General features: G+C 33.7%; 1 protein-coding gene across 3 annotated transcripts; it reads right to left on the bottom strand.

Annotated features, from left to right (window-relative positions):
- Positions 1-99: 99 nt before the first annotated feature.
- Positions 100-24,563, bottom strand: LOC125049035 (lutropin-choriogonadotropic hormone receptor). 3 transcript variants are annotated; one of them, XM_047648039.1, is made up of 13 exons: positions 24,341-24,563; positions 9,162-9,270; positions 8,861-8,935; positions 6,800-6,868; positions 5,678-5,779; positions 5,077-5,142; positions 4,300-4,368; positions 4,152-4,226; positions 3,664-3,781; positions 3,099-3,215; positions 2,355-2,443; positions 1,880-2,050; positions 100-1,268 (listed from the first exon to the last, which is right to left on the bottom strand). In XM_047648039.1, the coding sequence occupies exons 1-13, from the start codon at positions 24,435-24,437 to the stop codon at positions 185-187; spliced, it is 2,241 nt and encodes a 746-aa protein (XP_047503995.1). In that variant the 5' UTR covers positions 24,438-24,563; the 3' UTR covers positions 100-184. The 3 variants fall into 3 exon arrangements, with proteins under 3 accessions (XP_047503995.1, XP_047503997.1, XP_047503996.1); XM_047648041.1 differs by lacking the exons at positions 9,162-9,270; positions 24,341-24,563 and having other exon boundaries at positions 6,796-6,868; positions 8,861-8,882; XM_047648040.1 differs by lacking the exons at positions 9,162-9,270; positions 24,341-24,563 and having other exon boundaries at positions 6,792-6,868; positions 8,861-8,876.
- Between the last annotated feature and the right edge of the window lie 320 nt (positions 24,564-24,883).

Below are 24,883 nucleotides of genomic sequence, written 5' to 3'. Positions count from 1 at the left end.
GCAAAGCTTAATGAACTTGATTTAGTTATTTTAACCTCTAAAATCTAAATTCTCATATACCAAGGCTAGGCAAGCACTTATAAATGAAAGCTGTGTACATATAGGTATATTATGTATTAAAATATTCTAAAATAAAACAAATATTACACAGTAATAATATCATAATTTACAAATAAGTATAAAATTAAAGCATCACTTCTCCATTCTCTTTGTTTTGTGACTGTGATCTTTGGTAATCTACTAGCGGTAACAGCGGCGCAGGCGCAGAAGGATTTGTTTGTGCGGTGGGAGGGGGCGTTCCTAGTTTATACTTCTGTATCAACCAATTGCATTTTCCTGTCCTCGCTATAAGAGTTAGGAGATCTCTACGATACTGCTTCGTCAGTATCGCGTAAAGGAACGGGTTCGCACAAGCGTTCAGCGGGTAGAAAAACACTAGTAGAACTTTGCCGTGACTTACATCTACTAAAGGTACGCCAGCCAAAGCAGTCACGCCAAAAAATGCAACTGGCGCCCAACACAATAAGTCTGTTCCAATTAGCAAAGCCATTTTATTAGCAATACGCCTTTCTGCCGCTGCGGCGGCTCCCCTCCCGCCATATTTCTCTCCCCCTCCCCCTAAGGATCTATAAATCTGTACGTAACATATAACAATAGTGACCCACGCAATTGCATTTGTCATAAACAATGAACCCTGGTACACAGCCACGCCAACGTTCTCGCTCTCTACGGGTAAGCATATCGACGTTGAAGAATAATGGGATACCCCTACAAGCGGCAATCCAGCCATTAATATCGAGAACAGCCACCCGCCAAGCATAATCTTCGCTGCTGCTGATAATGTAATCCGTCTATCTAAGTAAATGGCGTATGTGATCGCGAACCACCGTTCTAAAGTCACGATTGTTAGTGTAAAAACTGATAACTGCCCAGAAAAGACTGATAGAAACCCGGCAATTTTGCATCCTGTTCCATATTGCCAGTCGTAAGCGTAGTTGAAGAACTCTCCGTACGATTGTAGGTCAACCACTGCGAGCATAGACAGGTACACTCCAGTACAGAGGTCCGAGAACGCCAGATGGCACATGAGAAATCTTGGGACTGTTAGCTCTGTGTGGTTTGTGAGTAGTACTATGAGGACGGCGATGTTACCAACAACTGCAGCGGTTATTACAAACCAAACGCTGGCTCGCAGCCATGACCAGCCCATGACATCTTCGCAAGGGTTAAGAGCGTCGGGAAGTGGTGTGCATTCTATTTGTCTGCGACTGTAATCGAATAGTTCAATTATATTATGATTACTAATTAATTGATGTATTATTCAGTGCAAAACGCAAAATACAAACATAGAAATTGATACTAGTAGATATATTGGACACACTCATGTGTAATATTTTTCTTAGTTAATTAGGCTCGACCTATACTATTCAATGATTTCTCTCAAAATACAATATATTAAAAAATATAATAAATAAAATAATATAATAGTTTTAACTGAAGTTAAGTTCGATGGCGGTTGTTGTATGTATGGATATGTTCAAAATGAAACAGTATGTTTGAAGCTGGGTATCAACTAACTTTAATTGTTTAAAACAGATAACATTAGGGGTAGTGGGGTTGCGATGCTGGATTAACAAAAAACTAACTTGACTTTTTGAAGACTTCGTTAATCTAAGTGATACTTGTGTAATTGGACATCATCGGAAACGAGAATGTTAAATTACAATTTATGAGTGGTAAAAACTAAAAGGGCTCATATTGGCTACAGGTGTGCGATTATTGCTATATTATAATTGTCGCCTAAAACACCCTTTTCTTATATGCCTTTTGCTGTAACTTTATTATATTGTCTTGCATTAATTAGTTAATACGGACTTACGTATGGCTAAAACTTCCGCACTCCGCAAATGAAGAAACACCAAGACTTCTGTTAACCGGGTCGTGGAAGTCTCCTGGACCGTCATCTTCAAAACTGGAGGAATCCGAGAAGTATTCTTCTTCCGTACCGTCATACTCTTCGCTGGTTGTGGATGTTGTTTCTCCAGAATTTCTAGTATAAATTATTAACAATTTAGCAATGTAAGAACACAAAGTGCGACAAGTTAGTCGATACTTTAATTAATTTTATTTCATAGAATAATTGTTAACTGTGTTTTTTTGTTTGTGTTTAAATGTGTATACGTTTTTTTGTCAATTGAGCAGATTATTAAAACTATTTATGGAAATACTGGAAATTCAATAAATTAATAATTACACTTTCCAATAAAGGTTTTAAATTAAAATTAGTTCACTCTCTCGACTTTTCACATTACTACTTGTAAAATTATGTATTAATTTGTAGGTTAGATACTAACAGCATTGGTACCGTTGATAGTCTCATATATTCTGGTGGCAGTGATCTTCGTGTCTTGGATGGAGTGTTTTTGTAGCTCTTACCACATTTCTGGAAAATTGCTTTGTCGTTATTTTCAATAATTTTAATTGTATCTTATAAAAGCTTTGAACACTCGACGAACATTATGAGCTTATAAAATGGAAAGCGAAGTTTCACTCTATAATAATTACTTAAATTGTCTTTGATAGAAACAAAAAAAGAATAATTTTAGTATATTTGTCCATGCATAGAGACACTCAATTATTTATTATGATATTTGCCGGTTTTCCCCTGACCATGAGGTCTGGTTGAATCAAAAGGTTGAATAGTTTTAAAAAAAATGTAAATTGGCAAATGGTTAGGAGACACCTAATGTTATGTGATACCACCGCGAATAGACACTGACATTTCCAGAGCGCGCCCCGCAAGTGCGTTGCCGGCCTTTTAAGAGTAGATGCACTTTTTTGTTGAAGTACCCTAATTCGAATTAATTCGGGAATACTTCAGAGGGCAGCTGGTTCCACATAGTGGTGGTGCGCGGCGAAAATTGCCTTAAAAACGCTCATTTGTCGAACGACGGACGTCGAGGTGATACGGGTGGAATATCGTATTCTGCCTTAACGTCCGATGAAACTCAATCCGAACAACTCTTCTGAAGCGTCCTCTTATACCTTAGACTATTTTGCTTAATCTGGCAAAAATTCCTACATTAAATAAAAGTTACCTTTGCCATATTCGCCATCTGAGTTTCATACAATGCGTGCCTCGCTGGGTTGTGTCTTTCAGGGAACGCAAACGCGCAGCAATGGAAGTGGTGCGTCAGGTGTGCGCGTACAAGGCTCTGACAAATGTTTATAATCAATGCTAGTTAGTAAGGTACCATGCGGACAAGGCTACGCTGTTACCGTGTCCTGCCCCGGGCGATTGCTGGTGGCGCCGTGGGGTTTTAGTAACCCTTCCCCACCAAGGTCAACCGTGCCGCGGGAGGGTATGCATAACGCATTTCCCCACGAAAAAAAAAAAAAAAAAAAAAAAGGTACCAAAGAGTTACAAAATCGTAGGTTTCAATTGTCATAAAATTATATTAAAACCTATTTAAAAATAAGCTACGAATTATGAACAACAAAGGGATCAGCTAAAGACAAAAATGGATTGCGTGTGTTGTGGTGACCTACTTGCCTATTAGTAAAAATTAAATGATATCGATACGAGATTAGGCAAATGCCTAGCGACACTGGTTTTGTTAACAAAAATTATATCCAATATATATTTTTAAATTCAATACTCACTTGAAATTCATATATAGATGGAATGTATTTAAGTGAAGGAGTCTTTTCGATCTTTAACGTTTCTAGTTTCTCAAGTCCCTTCGTTGGAAGAAAGGTTATGGCAGTGTTGCTTAAATCTCTGGAAAAATAAAGTAACTAAGAGTTATTAAACTGAACACGTACAGAAACAATATAGTATTGAGGAAATAAAGATAAGAAATATTATACTGTACAAGTCACAGGACTTATGCAGGTGCAGAACTGTTAGTAAATAATGCTATACTTCTATTACTTAGACTACAAAATACTATATCTACGGTATATGTTACAAGCTCTTTTATCTAAAATGTATAAAAATATTGATAAACATAAATGTTACAATTTTTTTTTAAATACTAGCAATTTTGTTAAGCAAAAAAAAAACCAGAAAAACAGCGCGTCAAGTAAGAGATAGTATTAAAGTAAGATATAACATAGTAGTCATAGACAATTCATAATAAAAGACTTACAGTTGTCGTAGTAGAAGATTTCCAGCGAAGGCATGCTCATCTAGTTTTCTTAAATTCGGATTTCCTCTGAAGCTCCTGAAAATAATTATATCAATAAACGTGTCTGAGTTAATCCGATGCTATATATGTATATGTAACATTAACATACAATTTGGATATCTGTGCATTCTTGAACGCGTGCGCTGGTACTTCCTCTATTAGGTTGTAGTTTAATGACCTGTAAATTAATTTTATATTTTTAACTATTTTTCCTGTCAGAACGTTTCCCATATATTTAAAAAAAGAACTGGACGATTATTTAAATTTTACAACTAGTAATTAAAAATGTATTAACGAGAGACAAGTTCGGTGGGGGTTGGTGGAGGGATGTTCAAAAAATTTAAAACTTCAGAGGTATTGATAGTACGTATCGCGGCGGACTTCATATCACTTAACATCAGATAGGGCCTACTGACCGTTTTCCCTCTTTAAAAAAAAATAACCATACAACAAAATTGTATTTTCCTCCAGTTTGCCCTGAATGATATCTGATATGAGTTGCCTAGAATTCACGATAAGGCTGTATAATGTATAATATACAATATTCTTGTAGAAGTAACACATAATTATGTGTTATTATTGGGACACTTATATGACCGACTACTGCTGGGGAATCGTGCGAGATTGCCCAAGTCAATTTAATTCGAGTAAATCGCTCAAAAGACAAATTATTGATGCTATAAAAATATATATTTATTGTGAAATTTGTTTTTTATTTATCTCGAAAACTAGAGCTGATAGAAAAAAAACTATAAAAATTTTGATGTCACAATGTAAGCATACTTAAAATCAAGTCTAAAATCCCCGGCACCAAAATGGTTGTAGGCCAGTCTACTATTCGATAATTAAATAAAAACATAAAACATATATGTACCTAGTGACTTACACTTGATCTGCGCGAACACGCAGCGCATGAGCAGGTATTCGCTTTATGTGATTACCCTCGAGATCACTAAAACAAAACAATAGTTTTTATTAATGACAATATTTTGTAGACTCGGCTACAGCGGATTATATATAATTATTAAGACTGGCCATGCAGGAGACATTATAGTATATTAGTGGGTGAGTGTTTTAAAACTCTTATAAAAGTGTGTTTGATACGATCGAAGTATCACGACAGCGGTCCTACGTGCGCTGGCATAATAACCCTGTTGCTAGTAATAATAATATCTAACAAATTTACAATATATTATTCCTAGAAATAACATACGTGGCAAAATGACGTTTGCCGGGTCAGTTACTACAATATAAAAATAATAAAGAATGAAAAAAAAAATATTTTAATTTTTTATGAGATCCCAATATTGTATTTTAATTTTTGGCTTCAATCACTATTTGAACCTGACGCCACATTATTAAATATTGAAAATACTAACCACGAACCTAGCATAAAGATACTCATGTACACATGTACGCAACTTCAACCCGTTAACAAATTCATACTTCTGTTTCGAAAACAGTTTTGATGTTTAGTTTAAACTTACATAGCTTGCAAATAAGACAAGGAACTGTTCGTCCCCTGCCGATGGTGATCATGCACATGACTGAGATTTGGGGCTTCCACCAGACCTGACGTCGTCACCATACTGTAAATTATAAATATAATAAATATTCCAAACCAAACTATAATCCATATGTTCGATGTATTGCATCTTGAAATTACTCAATCCTCACAATAGGTTAAATAGATTTTGGCATCCAGTTCTCAACAAATGTAATTGCATAATTTTTCGGGGAGCGCATACGAGCTTGGAAAGCAGCGGTCTATGCTACATCCGATCGAAGGCTCTCACTATTTCCAAACTCTTGCCAATATTACCTCTGCCCACCTATGTGTAAGGTAAACGTGAAGGTTACCAGCTGATGGCCCTCTAGATACCCCAGGAGGTTATAGCTATTGGGCGATAGTTGGACGGATCAGAGCGTTCGCATTAGGAAACTGAGGTATTGAATTAGTCTTCCAGCACTTGGAACTGTGCCGAAAAGGAAATACGCAGCGCAATTATGGGATGGCCCGCTAAACTTATGAACGTCCAAGAATTTTAAAACTTTGCGGATAGCACGTTGCTGGAATAGAAATTTCATCATCAAAAACACATAGATCGATTTAAATAATAATACATTTAATAAAATATTACTAAATATTTTTTATTATAGTAGACATAGTTAAAGCAATTAACTGCTTCGAGATTCTCATTCATTCCCCAAAAATAGGCTGCCATCAACTTCAACCATAAGCAATAAAATCTAAATAAAATAAAGCTAAGTAATAATGAGCAGTGTTGGCCTAGTGACTTCAGCGTGCGACTCACATCCCTGAGGTGGTAGGTTCGATGCGAATGTGCACCAATGGACTTTCTTTTTATGTGCGCATTTATCATTCGCTCGAACGGTGAAGGAAAAACATCGTGAGAAAACCGGCTCGCCTTAGACCGAAAAAGTCAACTGCGTGCGTCAGGCACAGAAGGCTGATCACCTGCTTACCTATTAGATTACCAAATGATCTTGAAACAGATAATCTGAGGCCCAGACCTAAAAAGGTTGTAGCGCCATTGATTTGTTTATTTTTATAATAAAAAGCTCATATAAGAAACATACATACGTACAATGTGCGTAGTTCTGGCAGAGCTGGGAGCGGAGCTATCTTGTGCAGCCTTGGCGCTTGTGTTATAAATCTGAAATTATTTATTCTTTACAATCAACAACTCTTTCGTAATTATTCCTCTGTTTTTTTGTGAACTGTGGAGGAAGGATGGCCTCTTGTTCCTCCAACCTAAAGAGAGGATTCTCGACCAGACACAGAGGCCGGAATAGCTTCGTAAGCGCGTTTCAGGTTTATGACGTCATCATAGTGATTTGTAAGTGCAGATTGTAGATGACAGAACAAATGGAATCATAGTTATGCAAGAACCAGCTCTTACATGTAAAACTAAAAGTTTTCTCATAAAGTTAGAAATAGATTGCGACTGAAGGATCGCTAGATGTTAAGCGACATCGCCGCCCATGAACACCCACTTTGCTAATTAATTCCTATAGAAGTATTATTAAATAGTCTTAAGTTACCTTTGACCTCATCATGACATTTTATATGCTCATAAAGTAAAGGAAAACATGAGAAAATGACATCTAAAGGTGAGATTTAGATTTAGCGGGGAGTCTTGTTTCTGAATATTAACATAAAACCCGAAATCAACTGTGTCTAGCACAAAACACTAATAACTTTTATTGTTTAGTATTATTATTTCCTTAGACCCAAAAAGTCGACTGCGTGTGTCTGGCACAGGCGGATCACCTACTTGCCTATTAGATAACCCGTGGCGTAACAATAGTGGCAGGGCTGGCAAAATGACCCCGACTTAAGAGGGCCCCTGCCCAAGAGATATTATGGAAGAATGTGAAGTCTCCAATAAGCATTGAGCTAGCGTGGGGACTACAGACCATTCCACTCGCCTATGGCCATTAGTGGGACATATACAACGTGTAATTGAGTACGCTGAAAATTTCGAAGTTTATTAAAATTAAACTGAGTACAACGTGACGATTTTTACTGATAGGGCCATCAAAAGAATTGCCACGACGGAAGATTTGCCACGGGCCCCAGATTGTATAGTTACGTCAGTGAGATTGACAAATGATCATGAAACAGATACAGACATCTGAGGCCCAAGCGTGAAAAGATTGTAGCGCCACTAGGAAAACCATCAAACAAATTCAAATTGCATTATCATACAAAATAATGTTTGTATGATTACCAATGAAGTCACTAAGTGCAAAATATTCTGAAATTGTCGTAAAAATTAATCACTGCCATAAATTGAAATCTATGCTTTATCATAAATAATTCGATAAACAAGGAATATTCGCATGCACACAGAAAGCAATAACTTATTTTAGGCACTAATTATGTTATAAACTTTATCATTAGAACCGGACCAATTCAAATTTATGGCTATTATAAATTCTTTAGCTTATTTTATTAATATAATATGTGATCTCTGTGTTATTTTAAACGTGTTATAAAACAAAAGAACGTTAATCTTTTTATGAAATTTGATTGTTAAGTTATTCGAAAATATTTGGAATTTGAATTTAAGTTTTACGTAAGTTTGAAAATTTACATACTGGGTTTCAGTACAAACTTATGTTAGAATTGAATTTAAGAAGGGCTAAGGTGGGCTTGGCTATAAAACGGTTGGGAAACACCTGTTTATACCATTATGTAATTCGGAAATGTTTCGGGTTTTTTCTTATATGACACTAATTATGTGAGGATGTGAGGAAAAATTGGAAGAGGCGGGAAGACTTGACTTTTGTTTAGTCATCAATTTAGTTTTTTCTTTGTATTAATAGTTATATTAATTGTATATATAAGTTTATATTTTATTATAAAACGACAATTCATATATTTATATACGTTTGTTTAATGTTAAATTTCAGTTTTCTTTTTGTCTATTAATGTACTTACTTATGTTTCATATATATATATTGTTTGTCTATGTAAGTTGTTTAGCTTTGTATATACATTTGTTTTATCTCTTTCTATTGCTATTGTATTATTACCAAATTGTGTTTAGTTCTTTCATTCAACGTTCTAATTGAATGTAATACGGTAATACAATGGTACTCTTTTGTTTATAAATGGATATTAATAGTTAGGCTAAACTTACAATGATTTCAGATTAGGCATCTTTGTCAGATCTTCAACCGCTACATGTTCTAGATTGGGTGCGTCCATTACTGACCTGAAAAAATTCCATATTAAAATGCGATAACATTATAAGGTAATATATTTTAGACCTCATAATCGAAGTACATATTTGCTACGTCGTAGAGGGTCTACGGGGTCCGAAAGTTTGTGCATTATTATTGCGTATATGCGAAAAGAGGCCTAGCGATTATGAAAATTACGGTTTTACATAACATTTACAAAACGTACATATACTGCCTATAGGTATCGTAATAACTTACAAATGTTCGACTGTGTGTAGGTGGTAGCCAGCTGCATGTATGGAACGAGCTGTGAGCCTGGTGATGTTGCTCTTTAGCAGCACGACGGAGACTCCTTGACATGGTTGAACTGAAATAAAACATACATATCATATTACATAATGCTTTTTTATACCATTTAAAAACAAGGAACATTGTCATTAGTATAGATACAACTTTGATTTACCTATGGTTTTGTTTACCCTTGATTTGATTAACTCGTGATTTAGTTACTAATACTTGGTTTGTTTTCAACTATCATTGGATGTAAAATATGATTTTTTGCATAGCCGTGTGGAAGTGGGTGCGTTGCCGGTCTTTAATGTTAAAATTATTTGAATAATTCTAATTTTACTGTCAAGACTGCCATTTTAAATTATATAAATAAACTGCGGTTCCGATTTCGTATCTCGTAATTCCATCATGGCGACCTCAACGCTACGAATAAATACGTCAAAATTTGGTTTCCCTTACACGACGTAAACGAATTATTGCGTCAATTTAATCGGTATTAAAGTTTTGTGGTAAGCTTGCTGAAGTATATGTACATAGTTTAAAAAGCTGTGAATCTGAAAGATCAGTATTGACTAAGAATTACGATATGTATTTGCCTCATATGTTTACTAAATACGAGTATACTCCACGTGTGAACCTTCATTGTAGATACTGTCAACTATTCCAATTTACTTAATTGCCAACTTGTTTGTCGAGTCGGATCTAAGACGCAGTAGCTTTGTCCATTATGGAAGATTATTCGATATTGACCTAGTTTTTATATATAATTAGGAGAAATTATCTTTAAAAAACTTCGAAATATAAGTCGATCAGTGTCATTCACATACATAGTAACATAGTTTTATATCTTACAATAAAATCTATACTATTATTATAAATATCATACTATATTTTTTATTATATGTTTTATAATCATTTCTATATCTAATAGGCAAGTAAGTGATCAGCCTCCTGTGCCTGACACACGCCGTCAAGTGTTTAGGTCTGATGGCAAGCCGGTTTCCTCACGATGTTTTCCTTCACCGTTCGAGCGAATGTTAAAAGCCCACATAGAAGGAATGTGAAGGAGTGTATAGAAGGAAGGAATGTAAAATTCATCGTCATCACAACTTCAAGGATGAGAGTCACACACTGAAGCCACGAGGCCAACACTGCTCTCCACGCGTTTTATGTAATTCACTTTTACATATTGAACGTGCGTCACGTTTGTCTGCTTTGGACTCCTAAACTACTTAACCGATTTAAATCAAATTTGCACACCGTGTGCAGTTTGATCTAACTTAAAAGACCTACCGTACGTGTGTATGTCACTGAACTCCTCTTAAACGGCTGGACCGATTGGAATGATTTTCGTATGCGTTTTGGTGGAGTTCTACTTACTACTACAGTCGGTTCTTTCATACATTGTTTAATAACCTAATCGCTTGAAATATATTGGACAACGTCAGTTGGGTCCGTTAGTTAATCATAAATCTCAAGTCTAGTATGTCCGAAAGGGGAAGTAGACTACCTCGGTACCTAATGCATATATATTATATATTACATATAGACAATCGACAAATAACAAGAATCCTTTATGACATACACAAGGTCATTTAAACAATCACGTATTATAATGTCAATTAGTAATGAATATTGATTGATCACAGCTCAGTTATACTTTACAATTATGATTATTGTCTCCACTTTATAGCGCCATTATTTTTTTACCTTTTTGTTATAATTTTTACGGCCATCGTGAATTGTAATATTTTAGACATAACTTTTTTATGCTTAAACGACAAAAATTGTTCCAAATTTTATCTAGAGATCTTATTATTTATTTATAGAAAAGGGGCTTATATGATGTTAAGTGATACTCGCCGCCCATGGACATTCTATGCCAGAGGGCTAGCGAGTGCGTTGCCTGCCCTTCAAGAATTGGTACGCTCTTTTCTTGAAGGACCCTTAGTCAAATTGGTTTGGAAATACTTCAGTGGGTAGCTGTTTCCACAAAGTTGTAGTACTCGGCAAATACTGCTGGATACCTCAAATGTGGAACGACGGACGTCGAGGTGATATAGGTGGAATTTCGTATTCTGCCTCCACGTCCGATGATGAAACTCAGCTGCTGGTGTTGATCCAAACAACTCTGACCACTCTTCTAAATGTTTAAAAAAATATTCAACAATTGTATTCAAAATACATTGTACTCGTAATATGTATGTCACGCCTTGCTAAATAGTGTGTAAACGTACATACAACATAAGTCACGACTTTATTATGTTTATATTTATATATAAATTCTAACGTGTAATAATACATATGTAAATATTGTCAAAATTGCTGCGTTGATATATTATTTAAGATCTATATTGTCATTCAAGAACCAATTCTTAAAAAGCCGGCAAGGCACTTACGAGCCCTTTGGCAATGTGTGTGTTATTGTATGGGTTATTATATGGGCAATTTGTTATTGTGTGTTATTGTATGGGCAATGTGGGCGGTATTGTATGGGTGGTGAAATTCATTTTACAATATCAATCCCTTTAGCGGTCAAATCGTGACGGAATAAATATCAACTAGTTAAATGATGTAAACGTTTCCATTCTCGTTTTAAACATTTAGCATATTAAGGAGGTGATATATTTATTTTTAAATTAACACTAAGTGTGTAAATTTAGTATTCTGTTGAAGGAGTTGAAATTGGATTCAACAAAATTTTTGTCGAGTTTAATAAAACCAAAATATAACAATCAAATATACAAATTTACAATTTTCTTAACCTACATAGTAATAATAATTAAAAATAAATAAAAAGAAAATTTAAAAAGTTTGGTCCCTGTGGCAGTTTAAAGCTGCCAGCGTTAAAGGTAATATTTTTAATACATTTGTTTTTCTTAATGAATGCAATTTTTAAAAATCTATCGAAGACAAACAATACAAGATAGATTATAATCTTACTTGTGACATAAGCAGAGACAATTTTGTAGTACTCTAAATTAGATTGCCTGTATTTGTACGTTAGCCCTTTAATTAGGAATCCGTACGATCGTTGAGCAAATTTGCTAACGCCTACAGCAACAATTTACCCAGTACAAGGTCAGTCTGCCAAATTATACGTAGAATAACTCTGCAATGTGTCTCAGATATATACATGTGATTTTTAAATACCTACAAGAACAGAAAGAGTAGCTCATAGGTTGTAAACTGATCTGGATGATCGATAATTATAAGAATCAAATTATTACTTTGTAGTGCATTTTGGAGTTGAATTTTTTGACGTGACAACGTCTAATAAATCGATGAACGCCGGCTGCACGCACGAAAACGCATGACTGATTGTCCCGTTACGCTCATTGTACGCTTGCGCCGCATCTATCTCTCCTCCACTCGATTGGCCCATGCATCCGAGGATTCACGCCTTATTTGTATCCATACAAAATAGTCATTAGTCAATAAAAATGATTAAATTTTATTCATAAAAGTATGTAATCGTCTCATCAATGTTTATCACGTTGTCACGTTCTGTAAACCGACTTTACAGGCAACCATTTCTTTATAAGTTTTTGGGTTTGAGTCTATAAGCAGGTTTCCTCATAGTGTTTTCCTTAAAATACTGGCTAAATATTAAGCTAAGCATTCATAATAGGTAAAAATTTCTTTAAGATTATCGAATACGTATAGAACTAAAAATATCTTTACGATTCTCTAAGGCCGATCATATCAAAAGTGCTTCCGACAATAAAACATATAGTTTATGTAGAGAAATAAAAGTTCATAAATAAACTGGAAACATTTCTTTTGAAGCTTGAACACATTTTCAAGGGTGACAATATATACTATATAGGGTGGGTTGTATTACGCCAAAATATACAACTAAGGTTTTGGACAACGCAAGGTCACTCCAAGAAACTAGAAGGATATGATTTACTACGAAAATCTTCACGCGAAATGAAAACTTTGTCTGAAACAGCCCTTAACCAATAGGATCTAATTTTGGAGTTGTTAAACAGCTTTACACAGTTACAGTTACAGTTACAGTTAAGTGTGAGGTAACAAAAATGGAGATACCATTTTTGTTACCTCACACTTGGAGCTCTTGGAAGAAAAAAAAACAAGAAAAGCCACCTCCTAGAATAACTGGTACTGGTAGTACTGTGATTGCTAGAATACCATTCTGACCTATAAAAAATACCCTAGCAACAAACAAACCAAAAACAAATATGTGATTTTAACCTGCTTCTATTATTTTATCAATTACGTTTTTAAATAAACAGCTAAAGCCATTTATTATTTAGTAACACCGAGCAGTTGATCCGCCATGAATTAACTTTTATTATCTTCTATCACCTTGAGCATCAAATTTAGACTTTGATAACGCATTTTGATAGACGTGAGAATTTTCTATCACTGTTTTAATGAAACGTGCCTTGCGTACCATGTAGATATTTGAAAGTATATAATGTAAATAAAAATATTTTTTAGTACTATTAACGCAAAAAAATGTAAGAATAGATTGATGTTTGTTACTCTTTCTCGTAAAACCTACTGAATGGATTTTAATGAAACTTAACAATAACATAGATTATTATACATCAAAATAACACATAGGCTACAGTTTATAAAGATATTGTGTGAATTGTCTAAACTATCAAGTAAGTAGGAAAACATCTACCATCTGCGAACTATTCTGGCGTGCGGTGCCAAAACCGTTAGAATTACACATATGTAATGTATGATGGAAATGTTTATCTAAAATAGTCCTACAAAAAAGCCCACCACAGTAAGTATTACTATGTCTTATGTGTAAGCCATTATAGCCAAAATAGTTAACAATGAAAATTGATAATTTATAACATATACACATTTAGTAGTAATAAATTGGTTCCTAAATGAAAATAGATACTTTTATCGCTTCTGGTAGTTAAAGTAGATAAAATATAACTTTCACGGTACATCATTTAGACAAATATTATTTTAATCCTGCGCAGACGTAGTCGCAGCTAGAGCATAATATTTTTGGAGAGCACTCACGTGATGTAAATATTTGCGACATCGACTTATCACCCGCATTTGAATTAATTATTAGATTATGACATTAAATATTGATATGTATGTTAACGAAACATCTTATTTTTTAACAAAGATTTCTTTTGAATAAAATTCAATTTAATAGAACCTAAAAAGGTCATACAAATGAAGTTATTATCTAAACTTAGCCTGATTTTCAAGTACTAATATTATTATTATTTAATAATAATTTATTATATATTTTCTCGACATCATTGTATTGGCAAAGTCTGTAGAATAATGTATATATTTCTGTAATAAATAAATAAATTATAACGAATCACATCATACGAAATTCCACCCTCTCAGTATCACCTCGACGTCCGCCGTTCCACAACTGAGCGTTCTTCAAGGCAGTTTTTTCCACGCCACCACTTTGTGGAACCAGCTGCCCACTGAAGTATTTCCGAACCAATTCGACTTAGGGTCCTTCAAGAATTCTTAAAAAACCGGCAACGCACTCGCGAGCCCTCTGGCATTGAGAGTGTCCATGGGCGGCGGTATTACTTAACATCAGGTGAGTCTACTGCCCGTTTGCCCCGTTCTATAAAAAAAAACACCTTCTAAATCCTCCTCGTTTGTTACTATTTCGTTCTTTCCTTGCCTTTGCTTCTCCTTTCATCCCTAGACTACTGCTCCGATACCCTGTTTAAATTGTTCCCTTTGTATGGTAGTAACCAGGTGTCTCACGCTATTGCCATTTACATCTTGTGCTTATTATTGGTCAGATGTTTCACTGTTTTCATTTTAGTACTCAACCGTTCTTTCTGCAAAAATAACGCAGAACAGAGTTTCAGTTAACTAAGTGTTATAACAAAAATTTAACCAAAAAATATAGACGAACTGTCACATTAGAGAAATATAAGAGATATTTTGACAGATGGCAATATTGTGAGATATCTTAATTATGTCGCAGCCCTACATATTTTGAACGTCGTCGTTGGAGTTCATCAAAAATCTTTTCAACAGGCCCACTATTCCAAATGCTCATAGATTTTTTTATGGATTACAATCGAATCAAATTGTCAGGATATAATGGCCACAAAGCGTTTATAACTTCTCCCTATACAGTTTAAGATGTGACGACTCCTGATTGGCTTCAACTAAACAGATTATTGCTAACCTAGAAATCGAATCGAACTTGATGCTTTTTTTATTGAACAGGGGCTAAACGGGCCGAAACCTGATGTTAAGTGATACTCTCATGCCACTCTCAATGCCAGAGGGTTCGCAAGTGCGTTGCCGGCCAATTGGTAGGCTCATTTTTTGAAGGACCCTTCTACAGTTACTACCCTACTTCAGTGGGCTGGTTCCTCATAGTGGTGGTGGACAGTCATCAGACAATTTTCATCTGAGCTCCATCGTTTTTGTATAAGTGCATTTTTATAAATTTATCCATCGCCTAAGAGCGGAAGTTTTATCTAATTGATAAGCGATATTTCTTGATTTAACTATAAATATTTATTAATCCGCGCTCGAGTGCTTTGATGGAAATGTTGGTACTATGCAAACTTACGCAAGTTTATTCTTTCAATATATTGATTCAGACTGAGCAATTAAACTACATTACATACAAGCTAATATAAACGATAGCAACTCAAGTCAAGACTGGCAATGCACTTTTGGCATTGTGTTTATTTAAGGGCATATTTAAACTTGGAGCTCTATATTCTTCTCTTCTGTTGGTGCCTCTCCATTACTGTAGGTTGCCCGTCAGACTCGTGAAGCGTGTCTTGTCCTGTGCCAGGTACGCATCTTACCGTTGTTAAATTTGCAAAAAAAACATTCCAACTCGATTAAAAACTTTCTTGTTAGTGACCTTCTGGATCCAGTTTATACGAAGCAAGCAACTATAACACCACATCTCAAATGCTTCTAAGCACATGTTACTATATATGATATTGGTGCCATTTCTATTTTATGGTACATAAGCATTTAAACACAAGTGAATGTGATGTTAATGTCGCTATTACACAGATACACGTACACAGAATACACTTAAGTTATTGAGGTAAATCTCTTATTAACGACAAAACTATAGAGAGATCTAGAGATAACATGCCCAATGTATCTATTGTATATCTATTCCGATCCAACGTCAAATCTGTGCTGCTCTATGGGTGTTAAGGTGTATCAAGAAGATCTCTAACAAGCAACTTTGGGAGCGCTGACGAGAAACCCCGATAAGCCAGAATTTCACGCGACGCAAATGGAACTCGATAAGTAATACACTACGAAGAGATTCCAATTATATCCCCAAGCAGACGCTTGATTGGAACCCTCAAAGACTTGGAAACCCTCGGAAAGACTTGGAGACTAACTATGGACGCCTTCTGCCCTATCTAGGGGTTATAGAACATTAAGTCATGTCATCTCTAGCATGATTACTTCGCTTTTTTAACGCAATAGAGACGTAATTCCTGTGTTTTCATCTCCCAAACTTTGCAATCTTAGTGTGTGCAGTTACAGCTGGAGACCATAATTTGAGCCAATGTCAATATGTTCACACCATGACCTATATTTAAGACATAATGCATTTGTGACTTCAAACGAATTGGCATTACTCCAGTATTTTGAGAGTAAATTAAAAGTAAGCTAAATATTATTGTGAAGAGACTAAGTAGTATTTTTAGTCAACTTTTTAATTTCTGAGGAATAGCTGTTGAATTTGTTAAGTGCAAAAATAAATACATTAAAAATATTTATTAGCAAAAATAAATTAGGATGCCACATGACATCGAAAACAGTATCGCGTTTTAGTTTTGTTGTTTTAATTGTAATATTAACTGAACTTTGTTTATGTCACGATTATAGATAACGTTAATCTAATAAAGACGGTTTTACCCACTAAAAAGCGTCAAGAAGCCAGCTAAGTGGACTTGGAGAAATAGCTAGAAATCTAAGATGAAGGAAATCGGAGTGTATATAGAGACTAGTTGCTTCGATAAACGCCGAACGATTCGAAGTGCGTGGTCCAATTTCACCATGCCTCCTGCTGATAGAGGACGAATCTTTTTTTTAAATTTATTTTGTTATTATTCATTACTTAAGATGTCTTGTGGAACATGGTGTAATGGTTGCAGCTCCTTACAAACGTTGTGTAAAAAAAACACTTGGCGATTAAAAAGAGTGGCGGAGAGTTTATTTCCAGTTCTTCTCTTCCGCCCTTGATTTGAGAAAAAAATGATATACCATTAAAATGTAACATCAAATAAATAAATTAAATTAATAATTTGTATTAATTTTCGACACTTTTAAAATTTTAATAACAATTAAATTAATTAAATTCTTAACTTCCTTTTTCCCTCCCTCTAAGTCACGGAAATCTAAAGTTTAAGATTGGTATAAATATGGACAAGACTTAAAAATTTGTTTGCCAAAGAAGTTTCATTTCTGACATGTGTACTTTGTACGCACGCACTTTTTTAAATATTGTTATTTAATGAGTGTAAAGGATAAAATATAATTTGGGAAGGGGTAGTTGTTAAAGCAAGTTATAACGGCTGAAAACCTCCAGCAGAATGTTATTGAAAATAGATTTAGCACTCCAACGGTGACCACTTGGCGGCAATAGATAAGAGTGTGTAGAGGAGTGTTTAATCCCAAGATTTCTTAATGAGCTACCGGAGGCATAATAAATCTAAATGGTGAGTTCTAATTTAAATAAGTATTCTAAAACAATTTTATATTAGTGGGCCATAAAGAAGTGACTATATAAACCGTGGTTTTAGACTCAAAAATCTGTGTATAACTGTGTAAACCAATAAACATAAACACAAATTATATACGTCCCTGTCAAAAACTCAAAATTTCGTAGTGCTGTGCCGATAGACGTCAAATTGCGAAATGACACATGACAGGCCACACAGCGCGGGAAACCCAGGAAACTCGTTCTACGATTACAAGACAATAAAATATTGAACATTGTTCGTAATCAATTTACCACCCGTTGTTTTGATAACTATATAGGACTTAATAATACTATAAATAGAATATGATAATGAAAATACATTTACAATACTGACATGAATGACGTCCATAAGTATCTTTATCATTTTAATCCCCAGCTTTTCAACGTCCCTTTAGAAAGTGTCATGACGATTATGTAGCCATGCTTAGTATTATTATAGGACTATATATCGTAAGATACCTTTTTACATGAATAGTTTTTCTTATTCGGGTCTGTATGTTATGTAGCCACACTTTTTGTTGTACGCCCCATGATTGCTAAATTTATTTTGTTTTAAGAAAGTTCAAATACACAACTAAGTACTAATATTTAGGAAAACGCTTTATATTTTTATTGTAAATAGCATTATTGCTCTAAATTTTTAGTCTTTTAGTACAACCGTTTTGTCAATTTGTTCAAAATTCGATAATATTAATAGTAGTAAATAACTTATGTTACAGAAAATTGAAAATTTTAAATACATGATATATGTATCTACGTATTTAGTGTGGACTCAGATTCCGCGAGACGCTCATTTGGTCCGTTAAGCCTAATTCTGCCGGCCTAGCTCCTTTTAGTACTTTTTTGCTCCAGTTTTCGGTTCTTCTTGCCACGTGCAACACCCATTTCCACTTTTGTTTATTTGTTTTTATTGTAACATCTGTTACCTTAGTTGTTTTTCTTAAAGCTGTATTCTTTATTTTGTCTATTCTTTACTTCCCTATCACACATCGTTTCATCGATCTTTGACACACTTGTAGCTTTGTATGCTGCGCTTTAGTAATAATATAATAATACTATACAATATTATTTACATAAAAATTTAATTGACGTATTTGTATCTAACAAACGAATTTAGTATTTCAATTCGACTTCAAGAAAAGAGCGTACCAATTCTTGAAAGGCCGGCAACGCACTCGCGAGATGATGACTTAACATCAGATGAGCATCTTGCCGCATTATGCGCTTAAATGATGAACTTTACTTACAGTAGTAGTAGTTACAGTATTTGTAGAGCTGTTACTTGATATAAGCTTCTACGTAAATGTCATTATAATAACAAATTAATTGAGGCTTTCGGTTGTGTGGGTACATAAAGAAAATTATGTAAATTTATTTTTGCCATCCAAAATGTGTAAACTTACTTTAAAGACACATCTGAATAAAGTGTATTTATTTTATCCATAGATTTAAAAAAATAATATGAATGATAGTAACATAAACAGAAAACTGTTTACCAGGACGTAGAAGAAATTTATAACTTATTTACTAAGACCAATGATATTTTAGCTTAAACCTGCTGCAGCTGAAAGCCAGCTGAAAGAATAATTGGCACATGATGTGTAACTTTTGGATTGCAGAGCCTGTGAATGCAGAATTCCAAGAACAATCACGTGTTCAGGTGTAAACTGGAGAAAATTCATTAGATAACATATTATGCAGCTGTTAAAAATATTAGAGCCTGTTTATTTCCAATCAATAATAAAAAAAACATGTATACTTATGTACACGCGTTATACTTCTTTGGCGTAACAAGATAAAAACCTTTTTTTAATTTTTCGCCTTATTCTACGTTTGTAGAAAAAACGAAACTAACAATAGAAAAAAAGGTATTCAATACATTGCAAGTTTTATTATAACGCATTATCTAGTTAAATATTATATTATTATTAAAAATTATTACTACATAATTCAAGAAATTAACATTTTTTTATTTTAAAATATTGACTATGACGGTGTGCGCGCGCATTGTAAAAATTTACTCTCATGATTTTTCCCTAACGCGCCAATGGAAGTATAACTTCCAAAAATTACTTATTATTAGCTTCCTTCAGTACCATTGATCGGAACCACTTCACGGGTAAGGGCCTCCTCAAGCTATTTGAAAATAACTCTATCCATGGCTTTCTTTCTCCATTCCTGCTAAGGGTTCTATCTCTACATCTTCTATCCACTGTTATTAGGTCGCCCTCTTGTCCTCCTTGGTCCATATAGTTGCCTTTTAAAGTCCACCTTTTATCTGTGCATCTTGATGTTTTGCCCATTTATAACGTTTAATTTACATATTCCTATTTATTTATTTACACTTCGTTACCTTATACAAAAACGATTTCTTCCAGGTAACTATAAACTCAAAAACTATAAACGTGATTTCAAAGTTCTTTCGCAATGGGAATCGCGAGTTAGCAACGAGTAAAATGTCAAAAAATCTCTATTATTTTTCAGCTCATACATAGGAAATTATACAGCTTGTCTATTTATGTCGCGGTTACCTCGTTATCAGCGAGTTATAGACGCCGGCATAATCTGTCAGTCACGAAGTATCAACACGAAAAACAAACAGACATGCAAATTATTGATAACGTTGCTTTCAGGATATTAATGTAGTTAATTTTAAATAAACCGATATTTTAAATACCGCCGTATTGGTTAATTTTCATCGATAACAATTAATTAACTTTATGTTTATAATATACTAGCTGGCCTGGCGAACATCGTACCGCCTATCAGTCGATTCTTTATTTTTTTTAAATACTTATTCTGCTATTCGGGACACCGGTCTAGCTAGTAAGATAAAAAAAAGAAAGTTGATAAGACAACAAATACATTATGTCAAAAAATAAAAATTTACCTTCACATTCACACCATCACATTTACACACACATTTGAACTTTATGGTATGGTATTAAAATTCAAATTAAATTTTAAGTATTATTACGAATACTTTGTATGGGAATATAGAAAAGTGTTGTTTTTAGCCTTTTTACTATTTTTTTTTCAATTTGTCTCTCCGTAAGAACAAGCAAGCCGTTTTCATGTTATGTCGTGACAACGGAAAACGGGTTTCATTTGTATAGATATATAGATTTATGATTACTTTCGTTTCTTCTTTATTTCACTACTCTATGTTACTCTTAGGGTGAGATTCAGAAACGACACTTAGCGCAAAACTTCCGTATGTCAAAATTGCATTGTAATACAGTTGTCATAGTTCGTAGGTTAGTTAGTAGGTTTGGCTGAAAGCAATAGCCGCCGGATGCACACAGCTTCGATATATTACCATGTTTTATGTTTATTAGTTTCTGGCGTGCAAAGAAGAGAACCTTGTCCCTTCTCTAGTCCCTCCTGGATTTAGTCCACCACAAGGCTAAGGCCTAAGGCCATCTCAACTCGATTTCAAAACGGCAACGTAACGTTAACATACAATAAAAATGACGACTAGTAGTAGGTATATAATTATTATTCTTTCGATGCCATAATATTTCAGATTAGGAGAAATTGAGATTTTTATAACTTGTATTCACTCAATTATTAGGAATAAAGTACACTACAAAAGTTTAACAAAATACAGTGTTATTAAACAACAACGAATATTATCATAATACTTATATTGTCCGCTTTAAAATATGTTTAAACACGAAAAAATTCAAAAAATTAATTAATTTGTCAGATATCAATCGTAAAGATTCAAAAGGTTCAAATTTTTGAATTGAGATACAACTTAGTGGTAATAAAATGCCATCATTAAATTATTTGAAAGGACACTATTTTGCAGAAATATCCTACTATAGGCTAAATGAATGAATTAATTATAATTCTTAACCAAACACTTTTAAGCAATTGGTATTACATTAAAACCTAAATACAGACAAAACCGTTTACGACGACATCGTTTAGAAAAACATACCGGTTATATTGACCAAAATCAAAGGTCCCGGCTGAATTCTAAGTATTAGGTACTTAATTACAACGTCATCGGCTGTTAAGACTATCGGTTTTTACGACCAAATATGAGTAGTCCCTTCGATGTAGTTATAATAGATATTAACTGTAATTCTAAAATAGTTTAGGGTGCACTAAAACGAAATAAATATTAAGGTAATAAAAATATTAACCTGAATTGCAAATTTATTTAAATATAATAGCCGAAGATGTAAATTAAACATCGAAAGTTGACCTGAATTTTAAATTACGCATTGACCATATTAACATAATAAATTTAATATAATGAAGGTCAAGTATGAAGGCTTAGTTTTTGTGCTAATATTTTTTCTAATAATAAAATTTTATATTTATGTAATTATTTTCTCTCGAAGCGCACGCTGCTCAATGTACTGATTATTATCTGTTTTTCTTATAAATAGGAACATAAAAAACTGGGAAATAACAAGGTCAAGGAAAAAAATACTCCTGACATTTTGCTAATGTAAACATACTCTTTTGTCCTAACTCTATGAATTAAGGTATAGTACAAAAATCATTTCGTAGTCTGTGGCATTGCGCCAAAATGTAAATTCGAAAAAAGAATATTAAATGACAGGCCTAGGAAATTGCATTAACAAATACTCCAGTCAAATTACGAAATAAATAAACATGAGCAAACACAGTTTGGGGATTTTGAGGATCGATAGGGGGGTGTATTCTGAGCATAAATTCCAATTTGAGGGGTTGTACTGAGGTCAGCTCAAGGTCATTTCGATGGAAACGCGTTTAATTCGATATCTCGAGAATGGTTAGTGTAAGGCGAAAAATTGTAGAGACATTTTCTTTTCCTAACTAAATTTCCTAACTTTTTTATTTGAAACTTTTTTTTAATAACATTAATATTTTTCAACTTATTACTCCCGTAAGGCAGAAATTTTACATTTTTTTCAATTTTTCGTCGTTTTCTCCCCAACCATTCAATTTTATTAAATTTTACCGAGCATCGAAGTGTAGATCTTTTAATTATGAACAATTTTGTACTTAAACTTTTTTCCGAAATGCCAATACCCTTGGAGTTATAGATTACTTTACCGAGCGAAATCCGCGCCACTGTCGCAATATAAAAAGGTCAATCGATTAAACTATTTAAAAATTAGGTATTTAATTTGGGTAAATTATATATATATATATATAAAGTATAAAGTAAAGTATATTGATCAATGTCTACGTTAAATTAGTGTAAAATAGTCTTAAAAACATCGAATTGTATGAATTACGTAGGAAATTTTATTTTGACAAATAAAGAGAGGTTACCTGGAAGGGAACACACGATAGCCGCCAGTTGCCCTTCTGTTTATTTAATTATTTTAATTGAACTGTATTTCTTTTAACGCAGTGTAAATCAGTCATATTTTATATTTATTTTCGGAATATTACAAAATATAAAACCACTACAAATATAACTTTGCGTAAATATTTACTATTTATAGAGTTCTACTAAAATACCCAGAGATTTTTATTACTATTGAAAACAACAGAATGAATTTTTCAAAAACAGGAAGTGTTTATGCCTATATTGATGTAAATACAATGTAAATTCTTTATAACGTCATTCGTTATAACGAAATCCTCTATATAACACGAACATAAGGTACATTTGTTTGCTTTAACATAAAAATTTTCAAAGGATTTTGAGGATCGATAGGGGGTATTCTGAGTGGCGCGGACTTCGCTCGGTAAAGTAATCTATAACTCCGAAGGTATTGGCATTACGGAAAAAAGTTTAAGAACAAAATTGTTCATAATTAAAAGATCTACACTTCGATGATCGGTAAAATTTAATAAAATTGAATGGTTCTGGAGAAAACGACGAAAAATGAAAAAAAAAAGTAAATTTTTTGCCTTGCGGGAGTAATAAGTTGAAAAATATTAATGTTATAAAAAAAGTTTCAAATAAAAAAGTTAGTAAATTTAGTTAGGAAAAGAAAAGGTCTCTACAATTTTTCGCCTAACACTAACCATTCTCGAGATATCGAATTAAACGCGTTTCCATCGAAATGACCTTGAGCTGACCTCAGTACAACCCCTCAAATTGGAATTTATGCTCAGAATACACCCCCCTATCGATTCTCAAAATCCCCAAACTGTGTTCGCTCATGTTTATTTAACCCGTTTTTAGCCATAATTTGACTGGACTAAAATGAATAATAAACAATGATTTGAATAATAAACAATGAAATTGAATTACTTCAAGATTTCACCTAAATAATTTAGAGAGGATACGAAAAAACATCATGAAACGTGATGAGAAAGAGAAGAAGAGAATTGCACATGTTTCAAGACACTCTTTATTGTCCAGCTTTATTTTAGCGTTAATATCATAATTCAATAATTCCTATAATAAAACGTATGACCAAAACTCGAAAAACAATTAACTTACCTAAAAAATATAAACACAACGTAAAAATATGACTCCAAGACAACATATTAATTAAACACATTAATTCTAAGTACAAATTGCATTGTCTTAAAATCATTTTAATCACATCACTAAAAAGTATTTAGTCCCTTTTCACGGATAACCGTCACTTTATAATCTATTTACGATTTTATTTTATTACCAATATAAAAAAAAACTAGGTTAAGCGTCTGATTAAGACCGCGGTTCACACGCGACTGAAGTTTGAAGACGGAACTCGAATGAAGGATCTTTTTATAATCCTGAAAGTACATATTTTTTTTTATGGTATAAGTGAACATTGTCATTTATAGAGTAGTTTTAATTATTTTACGCCTAAATGAATAACGAAAACTTAGGCTTTTGAAAATAAAATAAACAAATCCAAAATATTACTTTTTTTAAATTTCTAGAGTTTCTTTCAGTGTAATGCAGGCTTTGCCAGCCAACATATTCTAGACTGGATCAACCACCACAGTCTGCCCTTCGTATTCTGGGATTCTTCCAAAAAAGAGCGTACCATCC

The sequence above is a fragment of the Pieris napi genome, chromosome 4 (assembly GCF_905475465.1).
Source record: "Pieris napi chromosome 4, ilPieNapi1.2, whole genome shotgun sequence".
Taxonomy (NCBI): Eukaryota; Metazoa; Arthropoda; class Insecta; order Lepidoptera; family Pieridae; genus Pieris; species Pieris napi.
Note: the sequence above shows the minus strand (reverse complement) of the source record. Positions and strands in the feature narration are given on the sequence as shown.